The sequence below is a fragment of the Capricornis sumatraensis genome, chromosome 1 (genome assembly GCF_032405125.1).
Source record: "Capricornis sumatraensis isolate serow.1 chromosome 1, serow.2, whole genome shotgun sequence".
In the NCBI taxonomy this organism is placed as follows: Eukaryota; Metazoa; Chordata; class Mammalia; order Artiodactyla; family Bovidae; genus Capricornis; species Capricornis sumatraensis.
In genome coordinates this window covers 217,619,282-217,641,176 of record NC_091069.1, presented here as the reverse complement: position 1 = coordinate 217,641,176, position 21,895 = coordinate 217,619,282, and the positions used below count along the sequence as shown (strand labels likewise).

General features: G+C 41.6%; 1 protein-coding gene across 3 annotated transcripts in view; it reads left to right on the top strand.

Moving 5' to 3' along the window:
* The window catches only part of KCNAB1 (potassium voltage-gated channel subfamily A regulatory beta subunit 1), a 458,084-nt gene that overhangs the window by 19,087 nt on the left and 417,102 nt on the right, over window positions 1–21,895 (top strand). Inside the window, exon 1 of one of the 3 annotated variants that reach the window (XM_068992193.1) lies at window positions 5,764–6,005. The exons of the other annotated variants lie outside the window; for them this stretch is intronic. Coding sequence (XP_068848294.1) covers window positions 5,764–6,005 — 242 coding nt within the window. Of the gene's footprint in view, window positions 1–5,763; window positions 6,006–21,895 lie in introns of those variants that run through there. 3 annotated transcript variants of the gene reach the window in all.

Genomic DNA, 21,895 nt, shown 5'->3' with positions numbered 1-21,895 from the left:
TCATCCCATCCATTTTGCAGTCATGTAACCCATAGCACTGAAGTCTCCTGAAAATTGTTGCTTGCTCTGTCTGTCGAGGTCAGTGGCATATATGCAACACAAGGGACAGCATCCACACAGACTGCAATGTCAATGGCCATTCCCTGGAGTTGTGCAATGCAGCAGGTGCTGTAAAAATAACCATTCATTCTGTGTCAGCGACATCAAATACCATATTTCCTTTAATCTTCACAACAACCCTACGTTATAATATGGTGAAGTGTATTTTTCAGAGGAAGAAATGGGACTCAGAAAGTGCCTGTATGGGCAGGGATCCAACTCAAGTCTTTCCTGCTTTCACAGACAATGCTCTTTCCGCCATACTCCACCTCTCCTCCATGGAAGTTCTCCAAGTCAGGCCAGTGCAGAATGGGATAAGGCAGGGGGTGGGAGGAGGAGAAACTGTGATCACAGTATCAACCTGATTTCAAATTTTCTGTCTCTCAACAATACTTAAAACGAGACTGCAAAGCCCCTGTAAAAGGACTAAGACCTCACCACCTACCTACCTTCCTCATCACCTACCTCTTCTCCAATACATTCTGTGTCCCCAGTGGCCATCTTTCAAGGCATTTCTGGCCACAGAATGTACTTTTCACATCGCAGTCCCATTGGGCATTTCCTTTGCATTTACCTTAGAATAAAACCACGTTTTGTCATTTTTTGAGCCCTTTTGCAGAATGGGCAAGAGAGACACACCTAAAGTAGTGAGGAGAACTTTTGCCGCAAATGCCAAAACTCAAAGATGCTTTCTTATTGTAGATGCGGGTCAGTGTGGGATAAAATACAGGTGTCAGTGAAATCCCAAGGGCCAGCCCTGCCACAGCCCTTTACAGCTGAGAAAGAGACCATAGACCTGATCAGTCTTATGCATGCTTCTGTTTTTCCTAAAACAAGGCTATAATGTATATATCTATGCATATATTAGCAATATGATAATTACACATTGGGGAGGAGTTGCTTTTATGTCATAGTGCAAGAGTGTATAATATTCAAGCAGCAGGGATAAGGACAAGAGAAAACGGACTGAGGTTGAGGTAGAGGCATTGTCTTCGGGAGCTAAGGTTGCCTTAACTGGGGCTCTCCATTACTTCCATGGTGTAACCTCATGTGCTGAACATGTGTCCCCTCCCCGGTGCTGCTGGGATTGTTTTATTCTATTCCTAAAGAAATTTTGGCCTAAAAGGAGGTGAGATGTATTGTCTAGGAGAGGTTCAATCAATGATAAACATACTTTCTAGATTAGGCTTCCTCAGACTTCCTTGGTGGTCTAGTGGTTAAGAATGCCTGCCAGGGCAGCAGACATGGTTCGATCCCTGCTCTGGGAAGACTGCACATACTGTGTGTGCCACAACTACTGAGCCCACACCCTAGGGCCCACGCTCTGCAACAAGAGAAGCCCATTCAGCGCAACTGGAGACTAGCCCTTGCCCTCTGCAACTAGAGAAAGCCCACTTGCAGCAATGAAGACTCAGTATATATATTATATTAAAAAAAAAAAAAGGTTTGGCTTCATGCTTGATTGCAAACTTCTGAAGGGACTCCTTCCACCCCTCCCACCCTTCCCTTTCCTGATGCTGTTACTTCCTCTACTCCACCCCCAAGACTGGGTTTTCATTTCTCCTCACTGCTTGCCTGTATTGTAGCTCATAGTGTACAGCTTTGTAGCCTGAGCTCCTCACAGTAAAGGGCAAAGGCGATATTTTCTTCATTGTGTTAAGTTTATACAACCCATACATATTCAGTTGTGGTCTTGTCACATGCAACATGCAACTAGACCCCAGGTAGCTCTGGGAAAGGTGACGAGAAGAGACGATGGCATCGACAAGAAGAGAAACTAGTCACATGGTTCCCAAAGGGCTGGAAGCAGACATTTCAGGCATGTGACTGCTCTGTCACAGCGTCACCTGCAGAGCAGAAGGACAGAGTTCCCATAAGTAATTGGAATAGCAAGGCAGGCTTGCCCGCATCTGTGGTCTGGTGTCCCTTGTCCAAATTCATCTGGGCAGCTACTCTTCATCCTGGCTGTGGAAACACAGTTCCGTTCTTCTGGTCCCTCCAGTTCCTGTCTCATCTTTCAATTGTAGGCCAAGACAATTTTTAGATGACTGTGAGATATCCATATATCTAGGATATTGTGTTTAACAAGTTGCCTCTTTATCCAAGAAAAAATTAAAATTAGGCTATAAATATGATTGCCATATTCTAAGAATAATGGTAGCAATTTCATGGGCCTGGAATCTTAGAGAGCTAGCTAATAATTCACTGAGTCAACACAGGAAAGGCCCTCATCTCTATAGAATGTTTAGCTCAAGTAGCTTTTAAGACTCACAAGACATTAGATCTAGAAGAATCTTAGAGATTACTTAAGTCTGAGGCCATAAAAACTAAGGGGACAGAGAAGTCAAGACCTGCCCAAAGTCACATGGTTATTTACGAATGCTGAGCAGGTGTGGATTAAGCCTGCTCACCATCCAGGGCTATATGAACTTCTATTTGTGACTTATAAGCCCCAGGGCCTCTTGCATTCCATTAGCAGAATGTGGCCGGAAGCACCTCTCTCATCAGATAGCCATGTCATTTTTCCCACACTCTGCTGACCCTGGGTTTGTATAATGCATAAAGATTCTGAACAATGTATAATAATTATCATCCCATGGAAAGAAAGACAGATATTAACTTCCCCCACCCCACCCCCCTTACCCTCGCTCCCACCCCAGCTGCTCAGAACCATTTCCTATAGTCTTATACACATCATTTAAAATTTATTTGAATTTGAGCAACAGCCAAAGGACACATAGTTCCTTTATAAATATAGTTTCTACTCCCCGTCTTCAAACTGGGACCTTTTATGACAATGATCAACTTTTAGAACTTAGTAAAGAGAAATTTCAGCTTCTGGTAAATACTGGCTTTCTTGTCGCTCGCTCCCTTCTTGGGCCTGGATCCATATTCAGAGGGCAGAAGGAAACAATGAGGCAGGCTCCTGTTTCACTGTTCATGACTGCTCTTCCGGTTCACTCTGTTTCGTCCTTGGGGGAACTCCACTGGAAGAACCACTTCCGTGGCTGACTTAAACAGTGGCTAGTGTAAGTGACTGAATAATAGATACAGACTTTACTTGGGGATTCGAGTTTCTCTTTAAGTCCATACCACTGCTGGACTGCTCTTCTAGCTTTTCTGGCTTTCTCCTTGGAAGCTTTTACTTCTCTTTTGAGGTTCAGGACTTTGGCAGCTGGGGTGCATGAGCTTCAGCAGTTGCAGCACACAGGCTCAGTATTTGCTGCTCTCAGGCTCTAGCGCATGAGCTCAGTGGCTGTGGCACAGGGGCTTAGTTGCTCTACAGCATGTGAAATCTTTCCAGACCAGAGACCGAACCTGTGTCCCCTGTGTTAGCAAGTGGATTCTTATCCACTGCACCATCAGGGAAGTCCTGGGACAATATATTATGAATCTGTGTTCCCAAAGTAGGTACAAGTTGCCATTGGTGGACAAAGAGATGATTTTAGTTGGTACACAGAAGGGGCATTAAATAAGCTTGATTCACACTGTAAAGGTGGTATATTCCTATTTCAATTTCTTTCACCTCTTCTGATTACCTTAAAAAAGGGAAAATTAAAAGAAAAAAAAACCAACTCTCAGATCTGTGCTAAAATACCTAAAACACCTCTTTAACACCTATCAATCTTCTCAGTAAAAACCAAAAATATAAGTCTCTGTCTGATTGAAAGCCTTTGGACACCAATAATGTCTAGTTATAGTTTAATACTATTCTTCATTTTTATTGTATTTATTTTTTCCAAGTTGACTCTATTTTATTGAAAGTGATAAAGTTTTTCTATTTATGATGCTAGTAATACAATGTTGCCTTATTAAATCTCTCAGGGCTGCTATAAGAAATTACTACGGTTTAAGCAACAAATATTGATTTTGCCTGGTTATGGAAGTTGGAAAGTCCGAGATCAGGGTGTGAGCATGGTCACGTTCTGGTGAAAGCCCTCTTCCTTTTTTACGGACAATCATCTTTTGCTGCCTCTTCACATGGCAGAAAGAGAGGAAGCCAACTCTCTGGTCTCTTTTTAAAAGGGCAATAATCCTAATCATGAGGGCTCCACTCTCATGATATAATCATCTCTCAAAGGCCTCACCTCAATCACAATGGAGACTAATTTCAATATAGGAATTTTTGGAAGGAAACAAACATTCAATTCATAACACTAAGTAAATTTGTTTAGCTAAAATAGAAAGTTATCAATAATCCCAAACACTAAATAAACATTGGTATAGGTGGTACAAAGATATGGCAGAAATCATCAGGGGTGTGCAAATGTTTGGGAAACTGTTTAGAGCTGTCAAGCGAGTGCTTTTGAAGTGAATTTCAAGAGGAATTTCAAGAAATGATTGTGTACTAGGGGTTAGGAGCTTGGGAAAGAATTCCTCGAGAAGATGAGCTTTAAGGAAACATTTGAAAGGTTTAGGGAGAAGCCATGTGAGCAAGGATATGGTTAGAAACAGGAAGTGTGGTGAACTGGATGAACCATTCATGCCCAGAGGTCATGGTTGGAGGAGAGTCACAGCTGGAATCACAAAGTGGAAAGACCTTATACGAGGTCTTTCTTTGCTTTTTAAAAAACTTTATTTTGAAATAATTATCGATTCACATGCAGTTGTACGAAACAACCCAGAGAGATCTCATATACCCCTTACCCAGCGAGTGGGAGTTTTTATTTCTTTATATGTTCAGATATAAGTTCTTTGTTGGATATATGATTTGCAAATACTTCCTCTCAATCTGTAACTTGTTTTATTCATTTACAGAAAGTTGATGAGATCCAATTTATAATTTTTTCCCTTTATTGATTGTGTTTTTTATATCAAGTCTAAAGAATTCTTCTCTTAGCCCTAGTTTCTGAAGATTTTCTTCCAAGTTTTTACCTACAGGTTTTATAGTTTTACATTTTACATTTAAGTCTGTGATCCATTTTGAGTTAATTTTTATAAAAATGTGAGGTGTTTAAGTCAAGGGTTCATTTAGTTTGTTTGTTTATAAATGTCCGATTTCTCTAGCACTGTTTGTCAGAAAGTTTACCCTTCTATTGCATTACTCTTGCATCTTTGTCAAAAATCGGTTGGGCATATTTGTATGGGTCCCTTGCTTGTTACAGTCACCTTACTGATATCTCCTATCATTTGACTGTAACATCTGAAAAATAAAAAGGTTAATGGGCCTTTCACCCAAATGAATAGTATAATAAATTACTTGACTATGGTATGTTTGATGACTTAGAGAGGTCTCATTACATACTCATGAATCATCCCCAAGGCCTTATGATCCTTATGAGAACAGAACATTTGGCCCCTATCCCACCAAAATATTTCCTTTTACCTAAATAGAAAGACATGGGGAAGGGTGCCCATATTTTTTTTTTTCCCCAGGGCCAATAAGCGGTTGCTTAAGTTCGACTTTGCAAACTTTACAGGGACGAGAAATATGATTGGTTTTGGTCAGGCTTCTTTTTGCACGGGCTTCAGCAGGGACTTAACTCACAGTTCTGCCAGGAGCCTGCTCGCATACATGAACGATAAGGGACATCTAAGGAAAACAAACTGATCCCTTTTAGGGACACATCAAAGCCAGATAACCCAAGAGAATCCTAGCAAGATACAGCCAGTCTTAAAGTGAAGTATTGTGAAATTAGCTTTGCCTCATTGAGTTTATGAAGCATGCATCTGTATAAACCTGCTTGTGCAGACATCCCCAGCCCCAAGCTGGGTCTGCCCAAATCCAGTGAATCGGCTCTGAAATGCAGACGGCACCTGGCAGTGACCAAGCCTCCGCCTCAGGCAGCCTGTTGGGCTGTTAGGCCCAGTGGAGCAGTGGAACGGAAACACCTGGAGAAGTTTTTACGTGTCCATGGAATTTCACTTCAGGAAACCATCAGGGCAGAGACGGGCATGGCTTACAGGTACTTGTTGGTTGCAATATTATCCAGCTAGGGCACTGCATTGAAATCAAAGTTTGTTGTTGTTAAAGAAAGAAGGGTTGAAATAGCAAAAAAAAAGATTATGTAGAAAAAGGAAAAGAAAAATAAATGCAGTGAGCCTTCTTCTTGGGCTGCCTTATTTTTTCAAGCTTTAAATTGTCCACTATCTCTTTGCTTCAAAGATTACATATAATCAGACTCACCTGTGGAAGTTCCCATCCTTGTGCCATTAGAAATGTCTTTGGCTTGATACTGAAGCAACAGTATGTGGTTTTGCAGGTCATAATGATGAATGGGAGCTCTATTCTTCTTAAGGAAATTTATAAATTAAGAATAGAATTTTTTTTTTAATGCTGCCTTGTCTTCAAGGCTGTTATTTTCTTTTAAGCCTGAATCATATGGTTATGCTAGTAACTAATAAAGTAGTTCATAAGACTGAACAAGTTCTTAAAATGACAGCACTTTTTATCAGTGTAGCCCAACATAAATTACTGGTTGTTCTCTAACCCTCTAGTACCATCCATTTATTCTGTGAAAGATTAACAAAAGGGAGAATTTTTTTCCCAGTATGTGGTTGAATGTATAATCTTTTACAATTGCTCTGAAATAGAAAGTATCATTCTTTTTCAGAGCAATTATTGTTCAAACATCTATAAGTATGTCTGTGCTTAGCTAAATAACCCAGCTATACCCGCATCAGTATTTGCTTGACAAATGCCTAGAGTTTTAAACATCAAGGAAGCTGAGCAAAAGCTATTCAGGACAAGGGTACTGAAAACAAACAACTCCCCCTCCCCGCTCCAAAAAAACCCCAAACCAAATCCCTTACCATTTGTAAAGAACAGTTGTCTTAGTTCAAGTCAAAACTTCTAGTTCATAGAATAAGATTGCTTTTGTATAGACAAGATGTCCCTAGCTGATTTTATTTTCTATAATCTAAAGGTCTATTTTAATGCAGTAATTACTGCTCTAGATATCAGCTAATTTGATTAATAAAGCAATTTACATTGAGATGGCTCCTCTCTGGAGAGCAAAGTATTTCACACAGACTCTTTAGGCAATAAAGGGCTCCTGCAGAAGAGGAATGAACTCTTCAAGTTTTATAGGGCATATTAACATAGGACAACTCATCCCAACATGCTTTCGAAGTAGAGCCTGAGAAGAACCAACAGCTTTTCCAAAAGAATCCATGGTCCCACAGCCTGGGATCGAGGAGACGCTGTCATTCCTCACCTATCTTCCCTGAATCTATCTTTACTGGAAGGAGCTGCCTTCTTTGATTCTCCTCATTCTCTCAGTCTCTTCTCCATTCTTTCCTTGACCCTCAGTGGTAACAGTGGTGGAGTAGAGATCTGGGAAGGATGGTCTGTTTCATTGCTTAAAACATAATCTGTCTTTGCATCTTTGTCCCAGGATGGGTGGTATCACCATGATCTCTTGTGTAAATCTTCAGAGGGTATATGCCCCTTTTGCTCAGAGTCCTAGTTTGAATACCAGTTACGTATTTTGTGATGTGTGTCTGTGTTCAGATGAACATATGTTCCAGGACAGTGTTTTTTCAAGCAGTTATGGAGTAGAGGAATGCCTTCTTCAAACAGATAAGAGCAAAAGTGTCTTAGTTGAAGTTGGGGGCTTAAAGCCCACCTGCTTGAGGGGAGCAGTCACACTAGCTCAGGTCCCCAGGCACACCTGAGATCCTGTCTTCTGCACGACTTGAGAGTACAGTTCTGAGATGACTCTTCAAGGTGCCTTGGAGAGCAGGACTGGCAGGTCCTGCTCACAGAGGCAGGCTCTTAGGCAAGCCTATGTGCCACTAGCCCACACTCAGGGAAGGAATGGGACTTAGGAGATTGTTGTTCCTAGATGAGAATATGAGGAGAAAAAAGTACAGGTAAGTAGATAATTGGCCCCAGAAAATAGCCAAGGCTTTGAATTATGAACCTGCTGTTTTCTGCCACATCTTCCTGATACATATCCTCCTCCTCCTCCTCTGTCTTTCTTCAAATTTCCATAGTAGTTTGTCTGTTCTTTTTTCAAGGCACACTAACTGTTTATGCATGAGGGACAGATTTTAATGGAAGAGAATTCAGAATCTCTTGGTTCCTTCCCAACCTGGCTTTTGACCTTAACTTCTTGTAAGTATAGTTAGGGTTAGGTGAGGAGACTTTTATATTCTTCTTTATCTTGTTTTCTACCTCCCTCCAAGACCATGGTTATGTTAAAATGCCTCATTCCACCTGTCTTTTCTATTTTCTTCTTTTTGAAGGGCGTTGTTTCCTGTGTAGTGCAAAGATAATAGGCTTTGGAGCTGGTCAGACCAGAGTTCAAATCCCAATGCTTCTGCTTTACAAACTGTGTGACGAGGGGCCAGCTGTGACACACAGTGCTTAGCACACAGTAGGTGTTCACTGAAAGTAGGTTCCCTTCCTGCTTATTCTGTAGACTCCTGTCAGTCATTCTCATGTCAGGAGATGAAAGCCTCCTATAGCTGAAACATACGATGGATAAGATAGAGTATTCTCAGAAAAAAAGAGAAGGAAGATCTGCAGTAACAGCTCTATGAATATGCTAGAAGTCATTATGTTGTACATTTCAAATGGGTGAATTGTATGTATGTAAATTATATATCAATAAAGTTGTTAAAAATAAGAGAAGTTTTAAAAATCTGCAGTAATTCACAATCTGTGTAGGTTTCCATGCTGAGCTTAGAATTCTGAAAGGTCTGGAAGAGCTGGGTAAGCTGTTTTCTCTTCCTAATTTGGTCAGATGCCATTGCAGCCTTCAGCCCAATACCAGCTGCTCAGGTCCCTCGATCATCTGTGAGAGAGCATTATGTTGTGTTTCCATGGAGACTTGGTTATATTTCTAACTAAGGGTGACCAGGGGAGGAAAAAAAATCAGTAAATATGCAAACACATGTATCAACCAAAAAGAAATGGGAGGAATTGTTTGAATGTGGGGTAAAAAGTGCCAAGTTTCTGTGCTGATCCTTCTGTTGGCTTAGAATTTTTCCGCAAAATAGAAGTTTTTGTGAATTCATTTTATTAAGGTCTATAAAAGAGTCACTCAAGAGGGTCCTTCAGGAATTTCTCAGAGGCTATCTCTAGTATTAACACAAAGCATTGACCTCTGAGCCAGACAGTGAACCTGAGCTTCAGTTCAGTTCAGTTCAGTAGCTCAGTCGTGTCCAACTCTTTGCAACCACATGAACTGCAGCACACCAGGCCACCCTGTCCATCACCAACTCCCAGAGTTTACCCAAACTCATGGCCATTGAGTCGGTGAAGCCATCCAACTATCTCATCCTCTGTTGTCCCCTTCCCCTTCTCCTTCTGCCCTCAATTTTTCCCAGCATCAGGATCTTTTCAAATGAGTCAGTTCTTAGTATCAGGTGGCCAAAGTATTGGAGTTTCAGCTTCAGCATCAGTCCTTCCAATGAACATTCAGGACTGATTTCCTTTAGGATGGAAAGGATGCCTTTTCTAAAACCAGCTTGAACATCTGCTGGTTCACAGTTCACGTATTGCTGAAGCCTGGCTTGGAGAATTTTGAGCATTACTTTACTAGCGTGTGAGATGAGTGCAATTGTGTGGCAGTTTGAGCATTCTTTGGCATTGCCTTTCTTTGGGATTGGAATGAAAACTGACCTTTTCCAGTTCTGTGGCCACTGCTGAGTTTCTCCATGCAGTCCAAGGGACTCTCAAGAGTCTTCTCCAACACCACAGTTCAAAAGCATCAATTCTTCAGCACTCAGCTTCCTTTATAGTCCAACTCTCACATCCATACATAGCTACTGAAAAAACCATAGCTTTGACCAGGCAGACTTTTGTTGACAATGTAATGTCTCTGCTTTTTAACTTGCTGTCTAGGATGGTCATAAACTTTCCTTCCAAGGAGTGTCTTTTAATTTCATGACTGCAATCACCATCTGCAGTGATTATGGAGACCAGAATAATAAAGTCAGCCACTGTTTCCCCATCTATTTGCCATGAAGTGATGGGACCGGATGCCATGATCTTCGTTTTCTGAATATTGAGCTTTAAGCCAACTTTTTCACTCTCCTCTTTCACTTTCATCAAGAGGCTTTTTAGTTCCTCTTCACTTTCTGCCATAAGGGTGGTGTCATCTGCATTTCTGAGGTTATTGATATTTCTCCTGGCAATCTTGATTCCAGCTTGTGCTTCTTCCAGCCCAGAGTTTCTCATGATGTACTCTGCATGTAAGTTAAATAAGCAGGATGACAATATTCAGCCTTGACGTACTCCTTTTCCTATTTGGAACCAGTCTGTTGTTCCATGCCCAGTTCTAACTGTCGCTTCCTGACCTGCATACAGATTTCTCAAGAGGCAGGTCAGGTGGTCTGGTATTCCCATCTTGCTCAGAATTTTCCACAGCTTTTTGTGATCCACACAGTCAAAGGCTTTGGCATAGTCAATAAAGCAGAAATAGATGTTTTTCTGGAAGTCTCTTACTTTTTCCATGATCCAGCAGGTGTTGGCAATTTGATCTCTGGTTCCTTTGTCTTTTCTAAAACCAGCTTGAACATCTGCTGGTTCACAGTTCACGTATTGCTGAAGCCTGGCTTGGAGAATTTTGAGCATTACTTTACTAGTGTGTGAGATGAGTGCAATTGTGTGGCAGTTTGAGCATTCTTTGGCATTGCCTTTCTTTGGGATTGGAATGAAAACTGACCTTTTCCAGTTCTGTGGCCACTGCTGAGTTTTCCAAATTTGCTGACCTATTGAGTATGGCACTTTCACCGCATCATCTTTCAGGATTTGAAATAGCTCAACTGGAATTCCATCACCTCCACTAGCTTTGTTTGTAGTGATGCTTCCTAAGGCCCATTTGACTTCACATTCCAGGATGTCTGGCTCTAGGTGAGTGATCATACCATCATGATTATTTGGGTCATGAAGATCTTTTTTGTATGGTTCTTCTGTGAATTCTTGCCACCTCTTCTTAATATCTTCTGCTTCTGTTAGGTCCATACCCTTTCTGTCCTTTGTTGAGCCCATCTTTGCATGAAATGTTCCCTTGGTGTCTCTAATTTTCTTGAAGAGATCACTAGTCATTTCCCATTTCTCTTTCTAGTGAAACAAGACTCTCTTTCCACTAGAGTCTTTCCCATCTCTAGTCTTTCCTCTATTTCTTTGCATTGATTGCTGAGGAAGGATTTCTTATCTCTCCTTGTTATTCTTTGGAACTCTGCACTCAAATGGGTATATCTTTCCTTTTCTCTTTTGCCTTTCACTTCTCTTCTTTTTACAGCTCTTTGTAAGGCCGCCTCAGATAGCCATTTTCCTTTTTTGCATTTCTTTTTCTTGATGATGGTCTTGAACCCTGTCTCCTATACAATGTCACGAACCTCCATCCATAGTTCATCAGGCACTCTGTCTATCAGATCCAGTCCCTTAAATCTATTTCTCACTTCCACTGTATAATCATAAAGGATTTGATTTAGGTCATACCTGAATGGTCTAGTGGTTTTACCCACTTTGGGTCAAGGTAAAAGTACATAGAGAAGTAGTTTTATGGACAAAGCACACACACAAAATCTAGACTGAATAAATATGCTATAAGCACCCAGGTTTGAAGCAATTTTATAATACATAAGCCAAGAGGGACTCAAGCAGATGTAAACTGAAGTTCTAATGCAGAGGTCAACATACTTTTCCTGTAGAAGGCCAGAGAGTAAGTATTTTAAGCTCATGGGCACGTCTACCTTTGTTCTACCTACTGAGCTCTGCCCTTGTAGGTGGAAGTGAAGAGTGAAAGTGTTAGTTCCTCAGTAGTGTCCAACCCTTTGCAACCCCATGGACAGAGGAGCCTGGCGGGCTACAGTCAAGAATACTGGAGTGGGTTGCTATTCCCTTCTCCCGGGGATCTTTCTGATAGAACTCTGGTCTCCTGCATTGCAGGCAGATTCTTAACCATCTGAGCCACCAGGGAAGAAGCCGTCAACAATAAGCACAGGAGTGGGCATGGCTGTGTCCCAATTACACTTTACTTATGGACTTGGACCTGGATTTGGCTCTGTGCTCTCCAGCAGTACCACACTGGGAAGAGGGCCAAGGAGCTCTTTACAGCAATCGCGGAGTCCTTGAGATGGATAGGAGCCAGCTGTTCAGGGATGGAACATTTCTGGAGATTAGAGAGAAAGTTCTTCTCCTTGGTGTAATTAATAACATCTTTAAAAAAATCCTTATAGTAAACACAGCATTGAGATTCCTCAGGATCTTTCTCATGGGGCCCCTAATATTAATAAGGGGCATCATACCAAGTAATATTCAGCCAAAGCAAATGGGTGCAGTAGAAGAAATGGCCTTGGTTTAACAGCATTCCAATTAGTCTGGAATTTTTTATACCTAAAGGTTCTGCACTAATAATAAAACATTTTGCTGTTTTATAATGACAGGTTCATGGAATGAAACAATTTTTTCTCAAATTAAAAAAGAATGCTTTTTGCCAACCAAAGACAAAATTTGCTACAACCTTGAGTTGAAGGTGGGAAAGGGCAAAATGATAGGTGGGGTGTTTTGGAATTGCTGATGTGGGACAGACCTTGGAGATAATTTGCTCCAATTTCTGGTCTTATAGCTGAAGAAAATTGAGGCTCAAAAGTGTTGCATTTCGTCAACAACATAGCCGGGACTAGAACCTTTGCCTTTTGGTCCAAGTCCAGTGATTTTTCCACAATCCATATTTATTCCCACCCCTCCAACCCCCATCTCACCTCATGCCAACACACCCCCCACACATCCCCAACGCCACACACATACCCCACTCATAGCCTCCACATACACACCCGTATACCCTCATATTCCACATGCCATACACACCCCACACATATCCCTACACTCTCCTACATACACACAAATGCACTCCCACCATACATATGCCCCCATATCACACACATACACCCCCCCATATTCCACACACTATACATACTTACCTCACACAGCCCACATACACACACCATATACACACCCCCCATACCCCCCCACACTTCCCACACACTACACACCTCAAACACTTCCCTATACCACCCTGACACACATATTTCAAAACCCCCACATATCCCACACATACCCAACACAATCCCCCACACACCATATACACACCACACACACATCACATTCACGAATATACATACCCACATATACATACACCGCATATTCCACACACATTGTACACACACATCCCACACCCATACACACATCCACACACCTCATCCCTTCCCCATATTCCCCACACATTTCTTACCCGCACCTCCCCCCCCCGCCCCCGCCACACACACACCACATACATCGCACACACCGTACACCCTGCCTCCCGGGGATGCTGCGGTTCAGTCACATTCACCATTCCGCTTTAGTCCAGCTTGCCAAGCACTACTTTTCTTGTTCTACTCTGTAATCTGCTTCAGTCCTACTTCTTTGCACACCAACCCTCTATCCCTGTCCTGAAATGCTGAGTCGCACTCATCGTTACTTTCATCTTACTCACTGTAAATAATGAAACGTTGAGTCTCACTCATCATTACTTTTATCTTACTCATCATAACTTTTCCCACCTAGAATGTTCTTACATGTCCCCTTAGCCAATGTAAATCCAACCCACAGACTCTCCCCAGTTTCTCACAGAATGACTTGTCTTTGATTCATATAGTCTGGATTGTGTGTGTGTGGTGTGTGTCTCAAAAGTATGCTGTTGTCATCTTGAGGAAAACGACTAGCACTTATACTATTTTGTAATCCTCTCATGCTTTGTACTTGGGTGTATTGCTTCTTGGGGTATATGCATTCAGAAGTTAGGAAACAGAAAGACCCCTGAGACAAGTAGGAACACCCTTTTCCCCTTTAATAGTGCTCTGCTGCTAAGTCACTTCAGTCGTGTCCAACTCTGTGCGACCCCATAGACAGCCCCATCCCCATTCCTGGGATTCTCCAGGCAAGAACACTGGAGTGTGTTGCAAGTTCCTTCTCCAATGCATGAAAGTGAAGTTGCTCAGTCGTGTCTGACTCTTCAAGACCCCATGGACTGCAGCCTACCAGGCTCCTCTGTCCATGGAAGTTTCCAGGCAAGAGGACTGGAGTGGGGTGCCATCGCCTTCTCCTGTATCTTAGATAAAATGTTACTTAACCTTGATGGGCCTCAGTTTCCTTATCTGTAAAATGAGCCTAATTCAACTTACCTCATGACACTGTTGTAAGAATTAAATGAACTCACGTTCATAACAGTGCTTAGCTTACTGTCTGCCCAAGTGAGAACCTAACAAACAGAATTCCCTTGCTTCACCTCCTTCTTAACCACTCCTAGGAACCCATCATTTAGTCATCTTTCACAGGCTGAAAGGAAAAGTATATGGTGATGTATTTAGAAAAGAGAGAGGAGCATAAAATAACCACCTGTAATTAAATCTTGCACAGTTCTGAGCACATTACTCTGCTTTCCTCATTTGCTTATATGTATATATATATATATTTTTTGCTTCTCCTATTGGAACATATTGTTAAGATCTATTGAGAAAGCATTTTTTTTTTTTTACTTCTCATGTTGTCTCCTATTTAATGAAAATAGCCTCATGAAATATTGGAATAAATTACTCTCCAAATGGTGTAATAAAAAGATAAAAATTATTTTTCATCAGTCAGTAGATTTCCAGTGCCTAGCCTTATGTCTGGAATAAAAATAATTTGAGACAGAATGGAATGAATAGGGCTAGAACTCCCACTGGTACCTTCCAGTACCTCTCCCATCCACCTGCCACATTGCCTGAGAATTTCTTCAACTAGAGGCTCTGTTTCTCCTGTTAAAATGGAGGTGTGTAATATAAGCTAATAGGGAGCAGATCAAGAAGGAAACAGGACATTGGCCAACTGACCTGAAAGCAGAGAAGATAGGAAGGAAGGTTCTAGACAGGAACTGGGGGCAAGCTTGGTTGTCGGGACACAGCCCAGTGCTACAGGAACTGTGAAGGGATGCAAGGGAGAAGGCCTGAAGAAGAGGGCAAGAAAGCTAGAGTGAAACTTCACTCATCTACCAACTTTCCTCAAAAATGTTGGGTGAAGCGTTTGAAGATATTAATTAACTGATAGCTTTCACTGATTTCCAAATGAAGATTCTAAAGATAAGTAAGAGCTAGTTTTTGCTCCGTAAACTCTTTCCCTGGATTCTGTCATAATGGGAATGTAGTATCCTGGCTGGAGGATTTGCAGGCCAGCTCCTCCACCCTACCCCTTTGTCTGATCCTCTGATTCTTTGTCTACGAAATGAAAATACACACAAAGCATCCCTCCCAGGACTGTGCTGTTCATGCAAAGGGGCACATAGTGAGCGCTCAGGAAAGACTACCCGCTTCTTGCCTTTCCTGCTTTTCGTGATTTCCATTCCACTGTGGAAGTCGAAAATTATTTTTGTTACCCAGCTGAACTCACTGTCTTCCTCCTAGCCTCTCCCAACCCTCCAAACACCCTTTCACCACATATTCCCCTGACCTACATTTTTCATGGAACGCTTGGCACACTCAGATCTGCTTGAAAAGTACATATGGCCAAGATTGTGAAAATCAAAAGCCTAGAAAAAAAATGCTAGCTGAGCAGGGGGTTGTATTTTCCATGTTAAAAAAAGCCTACATGATTTATTTTAGACTGGCCTCATTTTGGTCAGTCTCAGGGCCTGTGCTAATTTGCTTTGGGTCCTCTGACTGCAACTCTCCTGGCATTGACATTGCTGGAGGAATGATGCTGACACTGAGATGTTCCAGGTTCAGAGCCTATGTGATTATTTGAAATGTGAAGAGCCTGCTGGTGAAAGACTTAGAAGGCTTAGTGAAGGGGGTCTCTTCAAAATGCAGCTGAATGTTTATTTCCTATTGAATGGAAAGAAGTTCTAAAACGAGTATGTTTTAAGTGTCAGTTTAAATAGAAAATGCTTTAAAATTTAAGCAAGGCTGAGAGATGAATGCCCCTTGGATTTGTAATATTATTTTCATTCTGTCTTGAAATTTCCACTTGTGGTTTCCCAGAGGGATAGTTGCTTTATGCATAATGAAACACTGAAAATTCAGGGCTCAATAACAACACTAGGTTATGTGAACCTGCCTTTTCTCATATAGAAATTATTTATAACTGTTTTATATTAAAAACAACCATTTTGAGAGCTGGTTTTCCTGTCCAAGGAATGACTATAATATGTTTTTACTCAAGGGAAAAAACAGAAACCAAACAACAAGACCTCTTCCTAAATTTCTCTGCAGTGCCTGCAAGTGCCACTAAGATGTGCTATTTCATTAAAAAATGAAGCTCTTCATTCAATTCTCTGAACCACAAAAAACAGAAATCTTTAAACTTTTCCCAAACAGTCCTAGACCAGAACTTAAAGTTGAATGTGCATAGTCCCCTTGATTGTGAAAATTTAGAAGCATCTCCTTTGATACCACAATGGGAAATAGTAAGAAGTTATGACCAATGTATTCTTGGGATTCTGAGAAGCCCTGATGTTGTAGCAGTGATATGTTATCATAACCTAACCCCATTAGATATTCGACAGAGCAAATATCTACTAGATACTTGATAGAGCAAATTTTCTACATCTGGGAGTTTCCAAGAATGGGATTCTGAACCACCCACAGACCTCTGCAGGTGGTGTGAAAAAAAGAAAGGCAGACATATCACCTCATTGTCTTTCCTTCAGAGAATGTTCTGTTGCTGTCTTTTGACCCATCTCAGGTGCAGACAACTTGTTGCACAGTTAAGATGGAGCAGATGTAGTGAAACTGGAAGGAGAGTGTTGTCAGGATTGCCTGGGGGAAATCTGGCTCAGAACCCACGATGTTCTTAGAACCATGACCTTGCAGGTCTGGCTCAATACCAAATTAGAATGTGGTTGAATAATGATGCCCTTCCTCCTCTATATCCAGGGCTCATTTTTGCTTATCATGGGGCACCTTCACGCCTAACACTTTAGCCTCTTATCAGTGATTCCTCTGAATGCCCTTAGCTAGTTGTCAACTGATGCTCCTCAAAATTTCAGTTACATATTTTGTGATGTGTGCCAATGTTTAGATGAAGATTCATTCCAGGACAGTGTGTTTCAAACAATCATGATATCAAAGAACATATGTAAGCAAAGCAGTCCCAGTTGAAGATGGAGTCCTGGCGTATCTGTAAAACATGTCATATCCAAAGAAGCAAACCTCTAATGGTGGAAGTTCAGGTGGTAGAGGAGCTAATTTTAGCCAAGCTATCTAGTCTGAAAATCAGATTATAAAAAAGCATCCCATTTTATTTGAAAAAATTTCAAACAAACAGAAAAATTGGGAGAATAATATATAGAATATCTGTAGGCACTTTAATATATTGTTAACATTTTGCTCCATTTGCTCATATTCTTACAGCTTGCTTTCTGCATCCCCTCCACCTCCAATTTATTTTTGCAAGCCTTTTGAGAGTAAGTTACATACATGGCCCTTTTATCCCTCAGTACATCCTAAGAGTAAGGATATTTTTTCATATGCCCCCCAAGTACAGTTACCAACTTCAGTCATATTATGTAGTTTTTTTCTGATCTACTGTCTGTATTCTAATTTTGCCAGCCAACACAATAGTGCCCTTTATAGCATTTTTTTTTTATTTCACCAGTATTGGATCTAGTTCAGGATCACATATTGTAGTTTGTTGTCATGGCTTATTCATTTCCTTCAATCTGGAATAGTTCAAACTGGAATTAGCTTTTAGCACAGGGAGGATGTTAGTGGGAAAGAGGGTGGTGACTAATTGCAATGTTTGCTTTGGACTGGGAGGTGGCGCTGTGGTGCTGACACTGTTGCTAAGCTTATCTTAAAGGCCTCCTGGCTACTGCTACCAATTCTGCATCAAGGACTGCAACTTCCACGGCTCCCCAACAAGGCCACCACATTTTCATCTTGAAATTGAGGTTCAAAGCTGAGATGGATTTCGAAGACATACTGACCTTATTGACCTCCATAAATTTAGTCACCTGTGTTTATCTGCTTAGCATGTCCACTGGGGAGTGTACATGGTAGGGGGCTATTGAGAATTACCAGGACCTGGATGAGGCCCTTTGAGCACTGACAGGCAGAGTGCAAGGGCAGGGAAGGCCAAGTATGTGGTTCTCTGGAACTCTCCAGCCTCCAAATCAGGTACCCATAAAGCTTGGTCAGGGAACCACCCCCAAGAGACTAAAGCAGCAGAGAAAGGAAGAGGTCTCCTCCAAACTAACTGTTGAGCAGGAGAGTGTGGATTCTGGCCATAGGTCCTGGTAAGCCCACTGGGAGAGGTGGGAGGAGCTGCGAGGCCCCAGGGAAACTGTTTCTCAGTGGGTCATGTGGCATATTTTTAGTTAAGGGAGTTTTGACCCAATTGTCTTTAGTCTATTTTTCCCTCCGTGAGTTCCCTTTGGCAGAATGAGATAGAAGCGCTGACAATTATAGCGTGTGGGTGTAGAATGTGCAGCTCATTTAAGTATCTAAGCTCGTGCTTTAGCATTTGGAGGGTCTGTAAGAGGTCACTGATTCACCCTGCTTTTGAAATTTTACAGCATTCTGTACCTCAGCATATAGTGGCAACACATGCATTTAGAAGCTGGTTATGGCTTTTATTTTAAAAAATACTTGTTTATTTACTTTTGGCTGAACTGGGTCCTCGTGGCTGCTTGCAGGCTTTCTCTGGTTACAGCAAGCTGGGGCTGCCCTCTAGTTGCAGTGCACGGCTCCTATTGTGGCGTCTTCTCTTGTTGCAGAACCCAGGCTCTAGAATGTGAGGACTTCAGTAGCTGCGACTCACAGGCTTAGCTCCTGTGCATGTGGAATCTTCCTGGATTAGGGATCAGACTCATATCCCCTGCACTGGCAGGTGGATTCTTAACCACTGAGCCACCAGGAAAGTCTTGGTTATACCTTAAAAGGAACCATGATTGCTTCTTGAGATGCTCACTGGAAAAGACCAGAATCTCTATGAATAATTTCCCAAAAGGTTAATCCTCATTGTAACTTCTTAATAAAATTAATCAAATCAGCCATCTTCTTCCTTTACCCCGATTTTCCCTCTTACCCCTCTTCCCCACCCTCATTGTTTTTTGGCTTTAATATTGATGAAAATGAAAGAGGAGAGTTAAAAAGGTGATTTAAAACTCAACATTCAAAAAACAAGGATCATAGCATTCAGTCCCATCACTTCAAATAGATGGGGAAACAATGGGAATGGTGACAGACTTTATTTTTTTGGGCTCCAAAATTGCTGCAGATGGTGACTGCAGCCATGAAATTAAAAGACGCTTGTTCCTTGGAAGATGTTGGAAGAAAAGTTATGACCAATCTAGACAGCATATTAAAAAGCAGAGACATTATTTTGCTGACAAAGGCCCGTCTAGCCAAAGCTAAGTTTTTTCCAGTAGTCATGTATGACTGTGAGAGTTGGACCATAAGGAAAGCTGAGCTCTGAAGGATTGATGCTTTTGAACTATGGTGTTGGAGAAGACTCCTGGGCCTTCATCTTGTAAATGGCCTACAAGGACCTGCGTGATTTGACTTCTGTGCTGTAAAGTATTAACCTTGACCAAAAAAAGGTTTGACCCTTTGCCCTCAGCTCCTGAGAGGTAATCTCTAAGCCTTTGTAATGCTCTACCCACCAGGAGTATGTTTATCTACACAGAGGACTTGAGCCATGCCTGATGGTCTAAACTAAATGTGTTTTATAGCAACTCTGTGTGTCTGAAAACCCAGTGGATTATCTGCCAGTGAAAAATGAGGGTTTAGACCTTATACTCCTGCTTAATCATTCATTTATTCAGCAATATTTACCCTAGATACACTAGATGAGTTCTATACTAGATAGCAGGTGGCTCAGTGGTAAAGAGTCTGCCTGCCAATGCAGGAGATATGGGTTTGATTCCTGGGTCAGGAAGATTCCCTGGAGAAGGGAATGGCTAGGCATGCCAGTATCCTTACCTGGGATGCTCAAAAGACAAGCTGATCTTTTTTTGATAACTGGTCTATATATGTTGCAATTTCAAATCAGTGGGGAAAATTTATGCTATTAAAAATGACTTTGGGGATTTTAAAAATGTAAATTTAAGTTGCTATCTCATACGCTGAATCAGTAAAGAATCTGCCTGCAGTGCAGGATACCCAGGTTCGATCCCTGAGACTTACACATGAAAAATGAAGTCATAAATATGCTAGAATGCATTGTGGGAAAACATATGATCTGATTTGGGGAAGACCTTTTAAAATAAGACATTCAGTTCAGTTCAGTTTGGTTGCTCAGTTGTGTCCTACACTTTGAAACCCCGTAGACTGCTTCGAGGCTTCCCTGTCCATCACCAGCTCCTGGAGCCTACTCAAACTCATGTCCATCGCATTGGTGATGCCGTCCAACCATTTCATTCTCTGTCGTCCCCTTCTTCTCCTGCCTTCAATCTTCCCCAGCATGAGGGAAGCCTGGTGTGGGGCAGTCCATGGGGTCGCAAAGTGTAGGACACAACTGAGCAACCAAACTGAACTGAAATGAATGTCTTATTTTAAAAGGTCTCCCCCAAATGAGATAATATGTTTTTCCACAATGGATTCTAGCATATTTCTGGTTTCATTTTTCATGTGAAAGTCTCTAACCCAGGTGAAATTTCTTGTGGTGGTGGTGGTGGTTTAGTTGCTAAGTCATGTCTAACTCTTGAGACCCCATGAACTGTAGTCTGGCAGGCTCCTCTGTCCATAGGATTTTCCAGGCAAGAATACTGGAGTAGGTTGCCATTTCCTTCTCCAGGGGATCTTCTCAACCCAGGGATTGAACCTGGGTATCCTGTACTGCAGGCAGATTCTTTACTGACTGAGCATATGAGATAGCAACTTAAATTTACATTTTTTAAGTTCCCAAAGTTATTTTTGATAGCTTAAATTTTCCCTACTTATTTGAAATTACAACATATATAGACCAGTTATCAAAAAAGATCAGCTTGTCTTTTGAGCATCAGATGAAATGGTCCTGAACTGGAAACACAGAATTCCTTCTACTCTCTGGATGTTCTTACGGAAGTGTCTGTTCATCTAGTTACCTTGGGTTTACATGGAATGATCTCAGGTTTTGTTCGAAAGAAAACACTATATAGTTTTCTTTTTCTTCATTTTCCCCCCTCTTACCACTCTTACTTGTTTGTTTCTGTATTGATTTTCTCTCACACTCGAGTGTGAACTCCAGGAGGACAGGGATGCCGTATGTAGGGTTGATTGCAGGATCCCCAGAATCTGGGGTCTAGTGTTGTTGTTATTATTTAGTTACTAAGTTGTGTCCAACTCAACTTATTGCAACCCCATGGACTATAGCCCGCCAAGCTCCTCTGTCCATGAGATTTCCCAGGTAAGGATACTGGAGTGCATAGCCATTCCCTTCTCCAGGGAATCTTCCTGACCCAGGAATCAAACCCATATCTCCTGCATTGGCAGGCAGGCTGTTTACCACTGAGCCACCTGCTATCTAGTGTAGAACTCATCTAGTGTATCTAGGGTAAATATTGCTGAATAAATGAATGATTAAGCAGGAGTATAAGGTCTAAACCCTCATTTTTCACTGGCAGATAATCCACTGGGTTTTCAGACACACAGAGTTGCTATAAAACACATTTAGTTTAGACCTTCAGGCATGGCTCAAGTCCTCTGGGTAAACACACTTCTGGTGGGTAGAGCATTACAAAGGCTTAGAGATTACCTCTCAGGAGCTGAGGGCAAAGGGTCAAACCTTTTTTTGGTCAAGGTTAATACTTTACAGCACAGAAGTCAAATCATGCAGGTCCTTGTAGGCTGTTTACAAGATGTTGACTTCTAGTCTGAGTGAGTAGGAAGACTTTGGAGAGTA